At 36.0% G+C, this 20,464-nt stretch overlaps 2 protein-coding genes across 2 annotated transcripts; one reads left to right on the top strand and one right to left on the bottom strand.

Annotated features, from left to right (window-relative positions):
- The first annotated feature begins 1,639 nt into the window (after positions 1 to 1,639).
- LOC111210725 (K(+) efflux antiporter 4) lies at positions 1,640 to 6,516 on the top strand. The gene is given in 20 exon segments (XM_048737158.1): positions 1,640 to 2,182; positions 2,489 to 2,532; positions 2,661 to 2,725; positions 2,843 to 2,906; positions 3,025 to 3,086; positions 3,194 to 3,269; positions 3,427 to 3,501; positions 3,647 to 3,718; positions 3,814 to 3,897; positions 4,020 to 4,088; positions 4,253 to 4,274; positions 4,277 to 4,329; positions 4,490 to 4,578; positions 4,718 to 4,814; positions 4,894 to 4,947; positions 5,047 to 5,142; positions 5,315 to 5,503; positions 5,589 to 5,666; positions 5,799 to 5,843; positions 5,919 to 6,516. Coding segments are annotated over 20 exon segments (1,821 nt in total). The 5' UTR covers positions 1,640 to 1,929; the 3' UTR covers positions 6,153 to 6,516.
- A 9,496-nt stretch (positions 6,517 to 16,012) lies between these two features.
- LOC106400855 (1-aminocyclopropane-1-carboxylate oxidase 1) lies at positions 16,013 to 17,448 on the bottom strand. Its single transcript, XM_013841245.3, has 3 exons — positions 17,187 to 17,448; positions 16,855 to 17,075; positions 16,013 to 16,729 (listed from the first exon to the last, which is right to left on the bottom strand). The coding sequence occupies exons 1-3, from the start codon at positions 17,394 to 17,396 to the stop codon at positions 16,144 to 16,146; spliced, it is 1,017 nt and encodes a 338-aa protein (XP_013696699.2). The 5' UTR covers positions 17,397 to 17,448; the 3' UTR covers positions 16,013 to 16,143.
- Between the last annotated feature and the right edge of the window lie 3,016 nt (positions 17,449 to 20,464).

Genomic DNA, 20,464 nt, shown 5'->3' with positions numbered 1-20,464 from the left:
AAAAAAAATTTCGAAAAAAATTATAAAAAAATTATTATAAAAAAGTTCGAATTTGAAAAAATATAATCTAAAACTATAATTTTATATATATATATATATATATATATATCTAGGGTATTATGGTCCTTTTACCTATTAAATGAAACATTTTGGTCATTTTTTTCCTTATGGTCTATTTTTGTGATCAAAACTTGAAAATGGTCTGTTTAGGAGAATTATCCATTAAAAATATAACATATAAAAAAATCATGTTTTATTATATAGTTAATGTGGTTGCTTAATATCTTTTAATAATGTCAAATTAAATAAAAAAGAGCTAAGATACTAAAATTCTTATCAAATATTTATTATTCATAATCATTAATTCTTTTATATATGTTAATCATATTATGAAATTTTGTAGCTTTTTTTAAGGAAAGTGCGATAATATTCTTCTGTATGCTATTTATCAATTTAATAGTTAGTATAATGTAAGTAAGATGGACCAACCTATTTCTCTAAGAATTCTGAATTTCATTTTTATGGTCACACGTGTCTACAAAACAATGTTGTATTGTTTCTCGGTTAATATATAAGGGATTTATAAAAATCACACCGACAAATCTATTTTGGTGGTCAAGCGGATTCAACCGTGACGGCACATTGAGTTTAGTGGGACAATACCCATTTTTTAAAGACGTATCATTTTTGTATAGCCAAGTACAAATTATTTATGATATAACTTGTTTTATCTTGTGAAAATTCCTTGGACAAATGTTTGAGTATTAATTAGGTTTAGAGTTTAATATTCACAATATTCTTTTGAAGGTTGTAATAAGGGTTAAGTATGTAAACGCAAAGTTTACTGAAAATCTTATCGTATTGCATGTAGAATTGTATACAGTTGATCCAAGTGTTACGTAGAGTACTATCATCACAGAGTTGTACACGAAACCATGCATTTATCGTGACTACATGTGTAAATTATTCATCAAGAATAATAAAAACCAGCTTCATATATATACTTTTTGTTTTGATCAACTCGAATCCGAGGAACTGGACTTCCAAAGCTTTTCAGCTCATATGCAACTGTATGCCAATTGATAAACACTGGACATTTCCCGGCCCAGCTAGCAAACATTGTATACCAACTCAACTATATATATACTATAACAAAATAAATGACTAAAACATTCTATAATCTAAGTTAGTAATCTATCACTCTATGTACAGTTCAAGATTAAGGGCTTGGGATTCCTCTTTGTCATCCTTTTTAGTCCAGATGATCAACAGCACCATCCTAAAGTTGTAGCATCCGTAGTACCATCAAAAGAATACTCTCTTTGTTCCCGAAAGTAAGATTTTTTTATAGTATGCACGCTTATTAATAATTTAATAAACATTTATAATTTAATTTTTTTTACTTTATTATACACTTTTCAACAACTTTCCACCAATGAAATTTTATCAATTCAAATATTCTCAATTAATGTTTTTTAAAAGTATAAAAAAATACCTTAACAATATAGAAAATCTATCTTTGTGGAACAAGAAAAAAATCTAAAAAAATGTTTACTTGGAGTATTATTTATTATCTCCATGTATCATTCAGTAACATTAAAGTTGAATGAGATATCATTTATTTATTAAAATAAAATGAAAATTTGCTGGTTTCTTCACCAAAATTAAGCTATTTAGTACAAGCAAAAAAAAAAAAAAACGATAACAGTTGAATATAATTTACACGTATTTAATGTGCATATTCAGCAAATGTTACCCTTTTTACTTTAATAGTATTAATTAATTTTCCTTCGATCTGTTTTCTTTCTCGCTCTCTAACCACCAGAAAGAGAGAGAAGAAGAAGAAGAAGGAAGCAGAATCTATCTTTCACAATCACTCTCTCTCTCTCTATTTCTTAATCGCTCCGCCGCGCCACCACCGTCACTGAGATGCGGCGGTGTAAAATCGGCGAATTCATCTCCGTGGAAACGATGAGGTTTCTGGCGTTTCTCCTGATCTGTAGTTTCCATCTTGCCTTCTCCGCCGAGTCCGATATCGGGACTGAGTCAGTTGCCACACGCGAGATCAACGGAAACGCCGCCGAGTCCAATGCGACGAACGCGAAACCTAAGGAGGACAGTTTCGCCGATATGATCGATAGGGCACTTGAGAAGGAGTTTCCGGAGAATGACCAGAACGATGGTTCGTTTGCTACACTAGGGATTTAGATTTGGTGAAAATTGATTCTACTCCTTAGGGATTTATCATTGATTTTAGCTAATGCTCACATCTGTATATATGCATTGGAGTTTTTAGATTACTCATGGCTTATAGAATTTAATGAATTGCATATTGAGATGATAAAAGTTATTGACCAATGGCATAGTGCTTAAAACTCTTGGATTATATCACTTGGTCTGGTCTCGTCCTAGAGGATATACAAGATGTTATTTGAACTCTTTGAATAAGTGGTTTGTGAATTGCTTTTGTCTTGTTTTGCTTTTGCAGTTCCTGATCCAGGAAGCTTTAATAATAGCGTTGCTGATCAGCAGGTTGGTTAATTGTAATCTTTGTTTTCGCCACTTCATTTGTGGCCTTATTGCTTTTAGACGGTACACTACTCAGTCTTTCTTGTTTTTTTTTTCCTTCTTTTTATTAAACCATTTGTTCTGCTCTTTAGGCTGTTCTGGAAACTGTTGCTCGAGTGAAGCCCAAGAAAAATGAGACCAAGACCAAGGAGGAGAAGTGAGTCTCTTTATAATCATGCTTGCTTTACCCTTTTTGGACTCGATTTGTGAAAGTTGTGGCTGCTATCTAGCTTTGTTTCAGAGGCGGTAATATAATCAGTGCCTTTTATGCTAGATCATTCTTTAATTTGGATAACGAGAATGGCGTAGAAGATACTCCAAGACTGATAGATAGGAAGGTAAGCTTTCATAGTCTTTGAAGAATTGTACTATATATTGGTTAAGAGAGAATGTACACCTGTTATCTACCCGTTTGTGACAACATTCCTGAATTGTGAATTTTCAATTCCAATCCAGGACAACGTTTTTATCATGTCCAATCCAAAGTCCAAGTACCCTGTACTGCAGCTAGATTTAAGGTAAATATAGCATTCGTAAGGAAAGGTCTTTGATCATTTATCATTTGTAAGAATCTACCTAACCGTTTTTTGTTGGGGACGCCTCTCTTAACTGGATATATTTGTAGGCTGATCTCAGATTTGGTCGTCGTCATTGTTTCTGCTACTTGTGGTGGAATTGCATTTGCTTGTGCTGGTCAACCGGTGAGTACACGCTTCCTTTGCAGAGCTTGTAACTTTCAACATTATTCCGTTACCATTTGAGTATTCACCTTTCCAAGAGCTTAGAATTGATTTTGTTGGCCTTTGAATCATCGAACAGTGACGGCCATATTTAATTTCTGTACTACTTACTTGGCAGGTCATTACTGGGTATCTGTTGGCTGGATCTATCATTGGACCGGGTGGGTTAAGCTTTGTTAGTGAAATGGTGCAGGTAGCTTACATCAGCTTTAGCTCTTCAAAGTTCCTCCTTTTTGTCTTCATATTGCATTTCGACGGAAGTTTTCATGATTAAGAGATTGACTGGCTATGTTAATGATCGACAAGACTTGATATATATATTCTTTTGTGTAGCACAGGTTGAAACAGTAGCTCAGTTTGGTGTAATCTTTCTTCTTTTTGCTTTAGGATTAGAATTTTCTGCAGCAAAGGTTTGCATGTTTCCACCCTCTTACACTTTTCTGGTTTCTTTGTTCTTTTGAAACTTTTGAGATAGTCATTGATTTATTGTACTTTGTGGTCGCAGCTTCGTGTAGTTCGTGCAGTAGCTATTCCAGGAGGTCTTCTTCAAATATTTTTGTTCATGTGCTTGAGTGGGATAACAGCCTCGGTATGTTCTAGTTTGTAAATAGTAATAGCAATTGAGTAAGAATGAGTTATTAGGCTTATTGTGTATAAATCATGAAAAGGAATGCATTGGGTTGACTTGGCTGCTTCTTCATTGCATTGCAGTTATGCGGTGGTAAACTAACAGAAGGAATATTCGTAGGTGCTTTTCTTTCGATGTCGTCAACAGCGGTGGTATATTCTAAGATCACTTTTGTATTCTAAACTGTTATAATTTACTCCATGTGCTCTCACTGTATTAAATTCTTTCTTTTGTTGTACCAGTTATGTTTCCCTAAGTTTCTCTTTAGGGGTGATCCTCATATGTTATTTTTACCTTGCCATGATTCTTATATCAGGTGTTGAAATTTTTAATGGAAAAAAGAGCATAAGTGCTCTACATGGCCAGATAACCGTTGGAACACTTATCCTTCAGGTATCTCAGTCACTCTCCAAACAATAGCATAGTAATATGATTTGTACAGGCTACTGTTTCCGCTTACTCTTTTGTATGCTACTGGATTTCAGCTATTAGTATGTTGTATCCTACAGTTGCTTTCATTAGATTTTTAATATATGGCTTCATGAATCTCTAGGATTGTGCTGTGGGTTTGCTTTTTGCTCTCCTTCCGGTTCTTGGTGGCACATCTGGTGTCCTTCAAGGAATGTTGTCCATGGCTAAATCGTATGTTTTCTATTTTACTGGAAGTTCTGTGAAAATGTCAACAATATCCTGCTTCCTTTTTCACTTGTTATACTGTTGTTCAGTGAAACCAAGTTTTTGATATTTCATTTCTTTTGACCGTGCGGTAATTTCTTTCAAGGTTGGCTATTTTGATTGCGTTTTTGGCTGCTTTGTTTGTACTGTCACGTACCTGGGTACCTTGGTTTCTAAAACTTATGACAAGCCTTTCTTCTCAGGTATACACATATTTTTACTTGCTTCCGTTTTTGGTCTTTAAAATGTTTATCAACTTAAGCGTTCGTCAATCTTTGACAGACTAACGAGCTCTACCAGTTGGCCGCTGTAGCATTTTGTTTGCTTGTTGCTTGGGTCAGTCTGATCCTTTGTTCTTCTTATCTATTGGCTTTTTGCACATGTGCTATCTCAAATTTTCAGTTCATAAACTCAGTATTGTTTTGGTTTCTTCAGTGTAGTGGCAAGCTCGGTCTAAGTCTTGAGCTGGGTTCCTTTGCGGCAGGAGTGATGATCTCATCAACGGATCTCGCCCAGCATACTCTTGAACAAGTAAGAAGTCAATTTTGACTCTTTCGGACTTGTGGATCTTTTCGCATTTTATTTGAACATTCTTATGCCACAAGTGTCTTTTGTGCTATATATCTGTTGGTGACTTTATGAAATGCATTTCTCTTTTTTGCCACATAGAGCTCTTCTTATCATTCATGTGCTTCCCTTTCAGGTAGAACCAATCCGCAATTTTTTTGCAGCGCTGTTCCTTGCTAGTATTGGAATGTTGATACATATGCACTTCTTGTGGAACCATGTTGATATTCTGGTAGCAGCTGTGTTACTGGTGATAGTGATAAAGACCGTGGTCGTTGCAATCGTTGTTAAGGTCTTTGGATACAATAACAAAACTGCAGTACTTGTAAGAAGTGAACCCTTCCTTTTTGCTTTCACATTGCTCCAAACCTTACTCGTAGTGAGAGCCCTTACAGTTTTCTTCTCTATAGGTTGGAATGTCGCTTGCGCAGATTGGGGAATTTGCTTTTGTTCTGCTAAGTCGAGCATCTAATCTTCACCTTATTGAGGTAAGCAATCAAATGAAACTGTGTTGTGCAACTACGGTTATATCTTCCCGACTGTGTGGTACCATAATAGGTTGCTCATAATTTTGCTTTTGGTGGAGTGATAACAGTGAAGGGTTTTGTGTTTATTCGCAGAGCAAACTGTACCTCCTGCTTCTGGGAACAACTGCTCTAAGCCTGGTATGGTTCACATCCACACCATTTCAGTTATAGAACGAATATTTTGACATGTACATTAAAGTGAATGTGTTGCAGGTAACGACACCATTTCTATTCAAGTTGATACCGGCCGTTGTACATTTAGGAGTGCTCTTACGGTGGTTCTCTCCCAATAGCTCAACTGAGGTAAATCAAAAACATCTATGTCGTCCTGTTTCTCTCTGCACACCTTTGGCACAAACTCAGCTTTTTGATTGTCTTTTCTCTTCTCTGTATGTCCTTAGACTTTCCCGTTTATTTTCAAGCGCTTTTATCCCGGTTTTGTTTTGAGATTTTTGAAATCAGGATTCCGTTTTGAACTGTTTTTATTTGACTACGATTTTCCTCTTTTAACAGGACTTTTAAAGCTTTTTGTTTTCTTGTGGTTTTATCAAACCCAAGAGATTAGGCAGACGTTCTTGTAATGTTCTTGCTATAGACGTTCTTGTGGTTTTTCAAACCCAAAAAAGATCATAGACAAACACTAATCTAATAGTGTTCTGTCAGATTCTTGTTTGGGAACATTGTTTTGGTTTTGTTTTGGTTTTGTTTTTGTTTTTCAAATCCCAAAAAAGATCATAGACAGACACTAATCTTATAGTGTTCTGTCAGATTCTTATTTGGGAACATTGTCCCTTGCTGCCTCTAAAAGAAACTTATGCCATCTCCTATAGCAAGATTGTTAAATGGACCGAGAATATGGGTTGGTGGTGCATGTATAAAGAAGGGCTTTAGGGGATGGCAAATAAGAGCATGCGGCTCAGTCTTAAGACAAAAGACTATAACTGAAAACAGATTCCTTACCCACGGCTTACATTACCCACGGCTTACACATGTCTTGACAAAGACAAAGATTTATTACCCACGGCTTAAAAGTCTTAAAGACCAAAGACTTTTCTGTTTTCAGTTATTTGAATGGTACAGTTTGAAAAAGTCCTAAGACAAGGACTATAACTGAAAACAATGTCCCTTGCTGCCTCTAAAAGAAACTTATGCTATCCCCTAATGGATCGAGAATATGGGTTGGTGGTGCATGTAGAAAGAAGGGCATTAGGGGATGGCAAATAAGAGCATGCGGCTCAGTCTTAAGACAAAAGACTATAACTGAAAACAGATTCCTAACCTCCGGCTTACAAAAATTTTTACCCACGGCTTACACATGTCTTTGACAAAGACAAAGATTTATTACCCACGGCTTACAAGTCTTAAAGACCAAAGACTTTTCTGTTTTCAGTTATTTGAACGGTACAGTTTGAGAAAGTCCTAAGACAAGGACTATAACTGAAAACAATGTCCCTTGCTGCCTCTAAAAGAAACTTATGCCATCCCCTAATGGATCGAGAATATGGGTTGGCGGTGCATGTATAGAGAAGGACGTTAGGGGATGGCAAATAAGAGCATGCAGCTCAGTCTTAAGACAAAAGACTATAACTGAAAACAGATTCCTTACCCACGGCTTACAAAGATTTATTACCCTCGGCTTACACATGTCTTAGACAAAGACAAAGATTTATTACCCACGGCTTACAAGTCTTAAAGACCAAAGATTTTTCTGTTTTCAGTTATATGAACGGTACAGTTTGAGAAAGTCTTAAGACAAGGACTATAACTGAAAACATTGTCCCTTGCTGCCTCTAAAAGAAACTTATGCCATCCCCTAATGGATCGAGAATATGGGTTGGTGGTGCATGTATAGAGAAGGGCGTTAGGGGATGGCAAATAAGAGCATGCGGCTCAGTCTTAAGACAAAAGACTATAACTGGAAACAGATTCCTTACCCACGGCTTACAAAGATTTATTACCCTCGGCTTACACATGTCTTAGACAAAGACAAATTTATTACCCACGGCTTACAAGTCTTAAAGACCAAAGACTCTTCTGTTTTCAGTTATTTGAACAGTACAGTTTGAGAAAGTCCTAAGACAAGGACTATAACTGAAAACAATGTCCCTTGCTGCCTCTAAAAGAAACTTATGCCATCCCCTAATGGATCGACAATATGGGTTTGTGGTGCATGTATAGAGAAGGGCGTTAGGGGATGGCAAATAAGAGAATGCAGCTCAGTCTTAAGACAAAAGACTATAACTGAAAACAGATTCCTTACCCACGGCTTAAAAAGATTTATTACCCTCGGCTTACACATGTCTTAGACAAAGACAAAGATTTATTACCCACGGCTTACAAGTCTTAAAGAGCAAAGACTTTTCTGTTTTCAGTTATATGAACGGTACAGTTTGAGAAAGTCCTAAGACAAGGACTATAACTGAAAACATTGTCCCTTGCTGCCTCTAAAAGAAACTTATGCCATCCCCTAATGGATCGAGAATATGGGTTGGTGGTGCATGTATAGAGAAGGGCGTTAGGGGATGGCAAATATAAGCATGCGGCTCAGTCTTAAGACAAAAGACTATAACTAAAAACAGATTCCTTACCCACGGCTTACAAAGATTTATTACCCTCGGCTTACACATGTCTTAGATAAAGACAAAGATTTATTACCCACGGCTTACAAGTCTTAAAGACCAAAGACTTTTCTGTTTTCAGTTATTTGAACGGTACAGTTTGAGAAAGTCCTAAGACAAGGACTATAACTGAAAACATTGTCCCTTGCTGCCTCTAAAAGAAACTTATGCCATCTCCTAATGGACCGAGAATATGGGTTGGTGGTGCATGTATAAAGAAGGGCTTTAGGGGATGGCAAATAAGAGCATGCGGCTCAGTCTTAAGACAAAAGACTATAACTGAAAACAGATTTCTTACTCACGGCTTACAAAGATTTTTACCCACGGCTTACACATGTCTTGACAAAGACAAAGATTTATTACCCACGGCTTACAAGTCTTAAAGACCAAAGACTTTTCTGTTTTCAGTTATTTGAATGGTACAGTTTGAGAAAGTCCTAAGACAAGGACTGTAACACCCCCGAACCGTCCTAGGCATAGGTCGACCCACCGGCCAACAATCAAACAAGAACATGACCGACAGACCAACCAACACCAAGGATTGGAGATGAAAGGCCAACCGGCCAGCCAACAATCAAACAAGAACATGACTGACCGTCCAACCCAACACCATGGTCCGGAAGCGCTACGTGACGAGCTAGGGACGATCCGGTCCGAGTCACAGATTTATTCCGCAACCTAGACTAGTTCATCCACTAACACGTCCCGCTAAATCAAAGCTTAAGGCTTTGCAACCTGTACCATGAGTTAACGGTTCCGTTAGATCGAGGCCTAAGGCTTTTCAACCCGTACCAAGACCTAACGTTGTGTTGGTTCAGACTAAACCAATATCATATTGGACCCGTTAATTTTTTTAAGATTTAAATCCAAGACTTTTAAGAATATTTGCAATACTTTAGGGATCCCAAATCCGATAAAACGCAACGGAAACATAAATCGTATAAAAATCAAACCGTAGCCAAATGCACTGCAAATCTATTCCGGTGGCCTACGCGTCCAATCTCCTACAACCTAAACTCCTGCAAAAAGGACAACGAGAGTTGGGTGAGTAACAGAAGGTCACTCAGTGAGCTGGCTACCTAAATACCTAAACCTAGTAGCTAGCTCAGACAACCCAAAAATAAACAATCAATCTAGCCTAAGCGCAGAAAATAAAGCTTTAAGGCTAATCCCCAAAACCGCACCGATTAAGGTATGCTCGACCTTAATCTAATAATACTAATAATAGACATGGCCAAACGACCATCTACTCAACGGATCCCTAATCTAACAATCAAGACTTGATCAACACCGTATCTCGGTGCTAACACTATCTCGAGGGTTCCTCACCCTCAAGACGACACAATAAAACTAACTCGACACACTATTCTAACTCTAGACTCAATACTCTAACATGGGCCCTGGTGATCTCGTGTTCCTCCTCAACATCGGCAATATCCTATCTCCCTACCACAAAGGCCAGAAGAAGGAACTTTCAACCGACTGCGGCCCACAGTCCTTCGGGTCACCGCGCGACAGCCCACAGTCCTTCGGGTCACTGCCACATTACACCGTCGTGTAATAACTCAGCCATAGACCATGATCCCGTCTCTCTGAGTCTTCCCGATCCAACGAATAAGGGGTTTCCTTAAACCCGCTGGGTACGAGGCTGAGGAAACACTAATCACCCTTAAACAAGCCTAGTATGGACGGGTTATGCTCATACTATCGGCAACAACACACTAATCCTAATAAGACCAAGACTCCTACCACAAACTTAAATACACTAAGGAGTCTACGACACTAACACCAGTACTCGTAGTCCAGCCTATATGGCATAGGATTCGTAGTACTAAACTCAACATGGACGGAAATCGGCCTATATGGCCTAAGATCTCCTGAACAATACCATCCCTGCACAACAACAATCACTACCAAACCAAGCATTCAATAGTCCTAATATCTCTAAGGCAGGTCTACTCCATTACTAAACTACCCATAAATAAATAAAGGAAAACATGCATCTCAATCCTAACAATTCAGCTACGCCATAATTTATCACACTATACCGGTTAATGCATCATTCATCCTAGTCCTAGTCAGGTTATAACTCAGTCTTAATTCCATTATATCTCAGCTTAGCCCATGCTAAACTGAGTCCAATTCATAAATAAAAATAACCCTAGGACTCTATCATGCATCAGTGAGATATTTCTACTCTATATGCAACTCGATCTATCCTAAGTTCCAAGTGGAACTCAAACAAACCAACTCACAGTGTTCTTGCAGCTGGTTGATCGGAGAGAGCCTAGCCAAAACCCAATGCCTTTGTCTTCAATGGACTGGTATGGACGAATCAGGACTTGGACAGAACCTCCTCGGACTTCTGGATCTTCTTCTTGGACTTTCGGTAGAACAATGGCTCTTAAAAATGCTCTAACTTCTTCAAAACAGCTCCAAATCCTTCACTTCCTTTTTCTACTTCACTTTCTCTCTCTAGCCCAAGTTTTAGAGTGATGTTTGAGTGTGTGGAATGAATGAAACGAGCTGGGGGAGCTGGGTTTATATAGATATGGCCAACCATTGAAATGGTGCCACTCCATCGCCTGTGTGTCGTCCCGCATGCTTCCGGTCGCATGCGCGGCGACACACGGGCGTCCAAATGTCACCATGCATGACTCCTCTGCATGCCAGAAGCCAGCACCACGTCCAGATGTCATTCAGCATGGCTGGAGCTCATGCATCGCGACACACGGGCCTCTGGGTGTCAAGACGATGCCATGTCGTGCTTTGGGTGTCATGCTGCATGTGAGGCTTCATCCTGCGGAGACATGTCGTGCTACGGAGACACTAAGATGCTTGGATGAAGGACAGCACGTCCTGATCTCTCAGATAGGGCCACCTCGAGCTTCCCGGTTGATTTGTGCGATTTCGGTCTTTCTAGTGAATTTTCGTCCCGCGATCAATCCCGAATATTTTTCCGCTCCCGTTCTGATTCTCTAAATATTTTTAATAAACTCCAGATGAATACTGAGATCCTCTAAAAATATTTCCCGAGCCTCCGGCTTCTTCCAATAATTTCGAAAAACCGAAATTAGGGTTTTCGACCAACTTCGGGTTTTCCCGTCGTGCTTGCTTCCCGTCCTGCTTACTCCCGTCATGCTTCCAAATTATAATATCTCTGAAATAATATTCTGATCATAGATGTGAAGTTTCGCGGAAAACTTAGTGGCTAAGAAACGTCGGGTTTTTGAAACGTCGAGCTTCTAAACCGTCGTGCTTCCAAAAATGTGATTCTTCCAAAATCTTCGTCTGATCAATCTAAGACTCTTCTAAGAAAGGTAGAGCAGCTTAATATGTCTCATGGTTCACTCACGATCCATTCTTCGACCACATCCTACTTCGAACTTCTCGGTTGGCCCGTACCGCCCGCGGTTCGATCATCAAGTTGATGCTCGACCAATCTTCTGTCTTCTCCGAACCTTGTTAAGTTTTGTGTGATCAAAACTCAACATTACTCCAAATATGTAATCTCCCAAAAGCTTGGCTCCAGATTCTGACTTTCCCTTGCTCGACCATTTTATCCCGAAGGACGGGTTATCACAAGGACTATAACTGAAAACAATGTCCCTTGCTGCTTCTAAAAGAAACTTATGCCATCCCCTAAAGGATCGAGAATATGGGTTGGTGGTGCATGTATAGAGAAGGGCGTTAGGGGATGGCAAAAAAGAGCATGCGGCTCATTCTTAAGACAAAAGACTATAACTGAAAACAGATTCTTTACCTACGGCTTACAAAGATTTATTACCCTCGGCTTACACATGTCTTAGACAAAGACAAAGATTTATTACCCACGGCTTACAAGTTTTAAAGACCAAAGACTTTTCTGTTTTCAGTTATTTGAACGGTACAGTTTGAGAAAGTCCTAAGACAAGGACTATAACTGAAAACATTGTCCCTTGCTGCCTCTAAAAGAAACTTATGTCATCCCCTAATGGACCGAGAATATTGGTTGGTGATGCATGTATAAAGAAGGGCGTTAGGGGATGGCAAATAAGAGCATGCGGCTCAGTCTTAAGACAAAAGACTATAACTGAAAACAGATTCCTTACCCACGACTTACAAAGATTTTTACCCACGGCTTACACATGTCTTGACAAAGACAAAGATTTATTACCCACGGCTTACAAGTCTTAAAGACCAAAGACTTTTCTGTTTTCAGTTATTTGAATGGTACAGTTTGAGAAAGTCCTAAGACAAGGACTATAACTGAAAACATTGTCCCTTGCTGCCTCTAAAAGAACCTTATGCCATCCCCTATAGCAAGATTGTTAAATGGACCGAGAATATGGGTTGGTGGTGCATGTATAAAGAAGGGCGTAAGGGGATGGCAAATAAGAGCATGCCGCTCAGTCTTTGACAAAGACTATAACTGAAAACAGATTCCTTACCCACGCCTTACACATGTCTTGAGAAAGACAGATTTATTACTCACGGCTTACAAGTCTTAAAGACAAAAGACTTTTCTGTTTTCAATTATTTGAATGGTACAGTTTGTGAAAGTCTTAAGACAAGGACTATAACTGAAAACAGATTCCTTACCCATGGCTTACAAAGATTTATTACCCACGGCTTACACATGTCTTGACAAAGATAAAGATTTATGATCCACGGCTTACAAGTCTTAAAGGCCAAAGACTTTTTTTTTCAGTTATTTGAATGGTACAGTTTGAGAAAGTCCTAAGACAAGGACTATAACTGAAAACACTGTCCCTTGCTTCCTCTGAAAGAAACTTATACCATTTCCTATAGCAAGATTGTTAAATGGACCGAGAATATGGGTTGGTGGTGCATGTATAAAGAAGGGCGTTAGGGGATGGCAAATAAGAGCATGCCGCTCAGTCTTTGACAAAGACTATAACTGAAAATAGATTCCTTACTCAAGGCTTACACATGTCTTGACAAAGACAAAGATTTATTACCCACGGCTTACAAGTCTTAAAGACAAAAGACTTTTCTGTTTTCAGTTATTTGAATGGTACAGTTTGAGAAAGTCTTAAGACAGAGACTATAACTGAAAACAGATTCCTTACCCACGGCTTACAAAGATTTAGTATCCACGGCTTGAGAGAATTTGTTTTCAGTTATTTGAATGGTTATGGTTTGAGAAAGTCTTAAGACAAGGACTATAACTGAAAACAGATTCATTACCCACGGTTACTAATGTCTGGACAGAGACAAAGAAAATGTAGGAGGTTTAAGACTTGTTTGATTGGAATTAACGACCAACAACCCATAAAAAAGCCATTAGTGGATGGAAAATAAGACCAACGACTTAAGAAGATCTTAACGTCCTCCTTCTCTTGCCTCTTTGCCTCTGTCAAGGGCCTAAACCTCAATGATGACAAAAGAGTGACGACATATCAGAGAAAACAATAGACACTTGCCTCCTGGAAGAAGCAGTCTCGTTTGCAGAATCTTGAAGTGGATTAAGCCCACAATCTTCAGAGAATACTGAGGTTGTTAAGAGAAACCTTTTTTAGATATCTTACGAGCCCACCTTCTTACTCCTTAATGTCAGATGATGTTGCATTATTCGCTGACCTGAAAACCGAAACTTAAGCATATGATTACCGATAAGAACCAACACAATTTTGAATGAGGACACTATAACCTAACACAATCTAGCTTTTGGATGCTGGACTCCTATACCCCCTTGGTAATATATGATTTTTCTCATATAAACAATATTTGGTTCAAAAGCCAACTCTAATGAAAGGATGCTCCTCATATTTCTGCTGACACCTGATGAATCTAACTGGTATCATAATGCCGGCAGTCTTTGACCAAGCAATAAGATACCTTTTACAAGGAAACTATATAAAAGATTAGAAAATTTTAGCCGCTACATACATTGACAATCCACCCTAGAACAAAAATATGAACACTCTAGTTTACAAGTTGAGAATGTGACGCACCAAGACAATAATAGAGCATAGCCTAAGGATAACACACGGTGTAGCTAATCAGAATGCTCTCAGAAAAAAATGCAAAATAATGATTTTTAGATATCGTGAGATCCCCCACCTACTTATTCCCTCATGTCAGATGTCGTTGCACCATTTTGCTGACCTAAGAAACGGAACTTAAGCATATATCTACCGAGAAGAACCAACACTGACAAACCAATGTTATCATTAGCTATTTGAATGAGGATGTCGTAACCTTTGACACATTTTAACTTTAGATGTTTTTCTCACATATACAATCTTTGGTTCAAAAGCCAACTCCACTGAAAGAATTCTCCTCATGGTTCTACTGACACCTGATGAAGCTACTGTATCACTATGCCACCAAACAACACACACAAAAAAAAACCACAAACCTTGGGCGGCAATGGGTAGTTGGATGCTAGAGGTTGTCCTCCTATGTCCAAGCTAACAGGATTGTGCCTTAGCTCTAGGAACCTCGAGCAAAGTCTCGATGCCTTCCTCAATGGATTTAGGCACTATAATCATTGGAGGATTCATTTTGAACAAGCCTCTAGCCGCTACATACATTAATTGCGGTGCGGTTTTAACAGTTATAAAAACGTATAGATATATAGTATATGTAGAGATTTTTGTTACTGTTAACTGCGGGGCGATGCAGTTCGTAACATTCGAAGCCTAAGTTAGTAATCTATCACTCTATGTACAGTTCAAGATTAAGGGCTTGGGATTCCTCTTTGTCAACCTATTTAGTCCAGATGATCAACAGCACCATCTTAAAGTTGTAGCATCCGTAGTACCATCAAAAGAATACTCTCTCTGTTCGCAAAAGTAAGATTTTTTAGAGTATGGACGCTTATTAATAATTTAATAAATATTTATAATTTAATTTATCTTTTACTTTATTATACACTTTTCAATAACTTTCCACCAATGAAATTTAATTAATTCAAATATTCTCAATTAATGTTTTTCAAAAGTATAAAAAAATACCTTAACAATATAGAAAATCTATCTTTGTGGAACAAGAAAAAAATCTAAAAAAATCTTTACTTGGAGTATTATTTATTATCTCCATGTATCATTCAGTAACATTAAAGTTGAATGAGATATCATTTATTTATTAAAATAAAATGAAAATTTGCTGGTTTCTTCACCAAAATTAAGCTATTTAGTACAAGCAAAAAAAAAAAAAAAATTTGCTGGAATTTGCTCAGTTACATGCCAAGTTAAAAGGTGAAGAAAAAGAAGTTGCTACAAATAAGACCACTTGGTTTAGTTTGTGGTCTGCTATTACAAGAAGCAGCCGTGGGAGTTTGATCCTACGAAAACTTAAATAAAAAGACTGTTTTTGTTTCACCATTGTCCAAGTTTTATGGTTTGACATTTTTTTTTCATTATCTTGGGTTCTCTTTTATGACCATACGGATGTTGGTAATTACTAATTACTAACTAGGTTATCATTCTCTTAATCATATTGAATTATCGCTTAACATGAAATATCTTTTGTGTTTTTGTTGTTTTAAAAGATAAACAGAATTAAACGATATATAACTTTTTAGCCAAAACATACTAATATCTTAAGGACATCCTTAAAAATAAAAGTACAATATAAAAGACCTTCAAAGTTCAAACTAATGTTTTTAAAGTTGCCATCAACGACTTGCCTAGTACAAAATCACTTGAGTAAAAAGAGTTATTTTTTCTTAACAAAGCAAAATAGTTGAATCAGCATGATCCTGGCATAATTGTTATTCCTTTATGAAAGAAACACAACAAGAAGACAAAGTTTTAATAGAAATAGAGTTTCATGTGAAATACAAAAGCAGCGTTACGTTCAGGCGATGCATCCTAGACGGAATCCCCATTCTCCATTTTCTTCATGGTATTAAATCTAGAGCCTTTGTCTCCAAACTTAGTGGTTGAATAAAGCTTAAGGTAGTCTTGGAATCGGTAACCACTTGGGTACAACATCTCTTGAGCTGGAGATATTATGGCATCCCCAGCTGGATTGTAAAATGTAGCTATCGACAGTCTACTTCCTTGCTTCATCGTCATCACACGGTGTACAACACTCTTGTACCTCCCATTACTCAATATCTCGACTTGATCACCGGTATTGACAAAAATGGTATTGTTCTTCGATGGTGGGATAGGAACCCACTTCCCATCTTTCAAGAACTCAAGACCAGGCACTTGATCATCCTGCAAGAGCAATATGATCCCTCCAGCATCAGTATGTTCTCTCAGCCCTCTAATGAGCTCCGGATGAGGGCATTCTGGGTATTTAGCCACTTTTGTCCCAAAAACTGGACCTTCTATACCGGAGAACGCATTCACTATGTGTTCTCGAGGGAGACCAAGATTTTCACACATGAGTTTAGAGAGCCTTTCTGCAAACTTGTGCAGTTGAGAAACATATTCATCCATTGTCTTGCTGCAATATAAGTTTCATCCCCACACATTGTTAATTATAATAGGCAAGACATATAAATGGTAAAAACTTTGTCCAAATAAAGAAATTGGTAAAAATTTGGATATATAATTTTTTTAGTTACTTACATGAGTTCATCTGAAATGTTGGAGACTTTGGATATGTTTGAAGTCGGCTTATGCCAAACGAAGAAAGTGCTTTCCCAATCAGCATCTGACGTTTTGCCTTCACTCAAAGCCTTGACCATCTCTGACTGGTAAAACTTCTCTTTCAAATGCTCCTCATAATGAGAGTTAATCAGCTGTTTTAATTTATCCATCAATTCTTTATCAATTCCATGATTATCAACCTGAAAATTCATCAGCCCGCATTTAATAAGGGTCTACACTAGAACTGGATCTAGGAACGTTTACATATGCATACTTAAGAACTTGATTTGTGGATAAAGATTTGTACATACCATGAAGAAGCCCCACTTATCACATGCATGATCAAGAAGAGACATAGTCTTGGTTCTGTTTTCTCCATCCAGTTCACTAAAATCAATGACTGGAATCTCCATCTCTTTCTCTTTGATTAAACCCATCTTCTTCTTTTTTTTTTTTGCCTTTTTGTTCTCAGACACAATTTGAATGGATAAGTTATTGATTTGAGGAGTATTTATAGGCATGGAGTGAGCATGATGTCTCTTTTTCTTTGGGAGGCATAGTTGCCTACTTGGAGAGGCAAAACCATTTGCTTCTTTCAATACTGGTTTTTAACTCTGGGAGTGTCATTACAATTAAATAAAAAGAACATAAGTAAAAGTATCGATCTTCCTTGAAAATGAAAAATGAACTATATGATTAAAGAAAAGTCCAAGTTTAGTCCACACAACCATGTGATCAAAAGTTTTGAATTTTCTTTTATGATTTCTTCTAACCTAATTAATGTGAATTTTCTTTCTTCTTTACAAGGAAAGTGTTTTTCCTTACCACTCGCTCATAAGTTATATTCGCTGGAGTCAGTTAGACCATCATGCTTCGTTTTGTATTGTGTGCTTAGTACATTTCTTTTGTATTGTTGTTGTTAAAGTTAGGTCTATAAGTAGTTCTTGGGGTTTTAAGCAAAAAAAAAGAGGTTGTTCTGGGTTTCGATCTACTCACCTACTTGAAAACAGATTTGAGGAATAACATTTCTTTTATCTAATTGTTTAATTAATAAGTCTCGAGAAATAGAATAAATTAATTCAGCTAAAATATGTTTGGTTGATGGCTCAATCCGACAATGGAAAAGTCCATGTGAGTCTAAGCGGGATTAAGCTAAAAATCTATCTCACTTCTATGGGCGCTCTTGGTTTTGAATTAGATATTTTATAAATATGTATTTCATATTTTACAACTTCTTATATAATGGTTGGGATGCTGATTAGTGTATAAGTATTCTAGATTATCATATGACTTAAGACCCGCACAATTATGTTATATATAAAAATAAATTTTATATATTATTATTTATTTATATTCATTTATTTATTATGTATATAATTAAATCAGAGTGAGCATATAAATCGAAACAATACATCTTATTTATGATACTTTTTTTGGTAAATAAATCAAAACATTATTTTATTTGTTTTATATAGTATATAACTAAATTTTAATGACATGGATATATATATATAGTATATTTTAATATAAATATTTATTATTTAGAATCATATTCATACGATAAACACAAAATTTCTAATGTGCGATTTTTTGAATGCAAATTTTAAAATTAAAATAATAAGATTTTAATATTTTTTAATACAAATTTAGAAATTATCATACTTGAGTATTTTTCTATGCTATATAATTTAATTTAAAAAAAAAATTAAAATATAATATGAATGTCTAGTCATATTCATACAATTTATGATCATTTGTATTTTTTTATCACCAAAAAAATTAAACCATTGATGACAAAATTTTAGTGTGTGAGACATTTAACTATTTTAGTAATTTATAGTCGTTTTAAAAATTAAAATGGGAAATACCCTAGAATAGCACTAAAAAGGTTTATGTCACAAATACAGATCCTAAGGATCAAAATAACCAAAATGTTTCATTAAAGAGATCTACAGTTATACCCCTAGGATTAACTAATCAAAACCGTAGGGTTTAGAGTTGAGAGATGGAGATTTGAGATTGAGATTTAAAATTTTATTAAAAAAAATTTCGAAAAAAATTATAAAAAAAATTATTATAAAAAAGTTCGAATTTAAAAAAATATAATCTAAAACTATAATTTTATATATATATATATATATATATATATATATAGGGTATTATGGTTCTTTTACCTATTAAATGAAACATTTTGGTCATTTTTTTCCTTATGGTCTATTTTTGTGATCAAAACTTGAAAATGGTCTGTTTAGGAGAATTATCCATTAAAAATATAACATATAAAAAAATCATGTTTTTATTATATAGTTAATGTGGTTGCTTAATATCTTTTAATAATGTCAAATTAAATAAAAAAGAGCTAAGATACTAAAATTCTTATCAAATATTTATTATTCATAATCATTAATTCTTTTATATATGTTAATCATATTAGGAAATTTTGTAGCTTTTTTTAAGGAAAGTGCGATAATATTCTTCTGTACGCTATTTATCAATTTAATAGTTAGTATAATGTAAGTAAGATGGACCAACCTATTTCTCTAAGAATTCTGAATTTCATTTTTATGGTGACACGTGTCTACAAAACAATGTTGTATTGTTTCTCGGTTAATATATAAGGGATTTATAAAAATCACACCGACAAATCTATTTTGGTGGTCAAGCGGATTCAACCGTGACGGCACATTGAGTTTAGTGGGACAATACCCATTTTTTAAAGACGTATCATTTTTGTATAGCCAAGTACAAATTATTTATGATATAACTTGTTTTATCTTGTGAAAATTCCTTGGACAAATGTTTGAGTATTAATTAGGTTTAGAGTTTAATATTCACAATATTCTTTTGAAGGTTGTAATACGGGTTAAGTATGTAAACGCAAAGTTTACTGAAAATCTTATCGTATTGCATGTAGAATTGTATACAGTTGATCCAAGTGTTACGTAGAGTACTATCATCACAGAGTTGTACACGAAACCATGCATTTATCGTGACTACATGTGTAAATTATTCATCAAGAATAATAAAAACCAGCTTCATATATATACTTTTTGTTTTGATCAACTCGAATCCGAGGAACTGGACTTCCAAAGCTTTTCAGCTCATATGCAACTGTATGCCAATTGATAAACACTGGACATTTCCCGGCCCAGCTAGCAAACATTGTATACCAACTCAACTATATATATACTATAACAAAATAAATGACTAAAACATTCTATAATCTAAGTTAGTAATCTATCACTCTATGTACAGTTCAAGATTAAGGGCTTGGGATTCCTCTTTGTCATCCTTTTTAGTCCAGATGATCAACAGCACCATCCTAAAGTTGTAGCATCCGTAGTACCATCAAAAGAATACTCTCTCTGTTCCCGAAAGTAAGATCAAAAGAATATTTGAATTGATAAAATTTTTATAGTATGCACGCTTATTAATAATTTAATAAACATTTATAATTTAATTTTTTTTACTTTATTATACACTTTTCAACAACTTTCCACCAATGAAATTTTATCAATTCAAATATTCTCAATTAATGTTTTTTAAAAGTATAAAAAAATACCTTAACAATATAGAAAATCTATTTTTG

The sequence above is a fragment of the Brassica napus genome, chromosome A7, assembly GCF_020379485.1.
Source record: "Brassica napus cultivar Da-Ae chromosome A7, Da-Ae, whole genome shotgun sequence".
Taxonomy (NCBI): domain Eukaryota; kingdom Viridiplantae; phylum Streptophyta; class Magnoliopsida; order Brassicales; family Brassicaceae; genus Brassica; species Brassica napus.
This window is presented reverse-complemented; position numbering and strand designations above follow the sequence as displayed.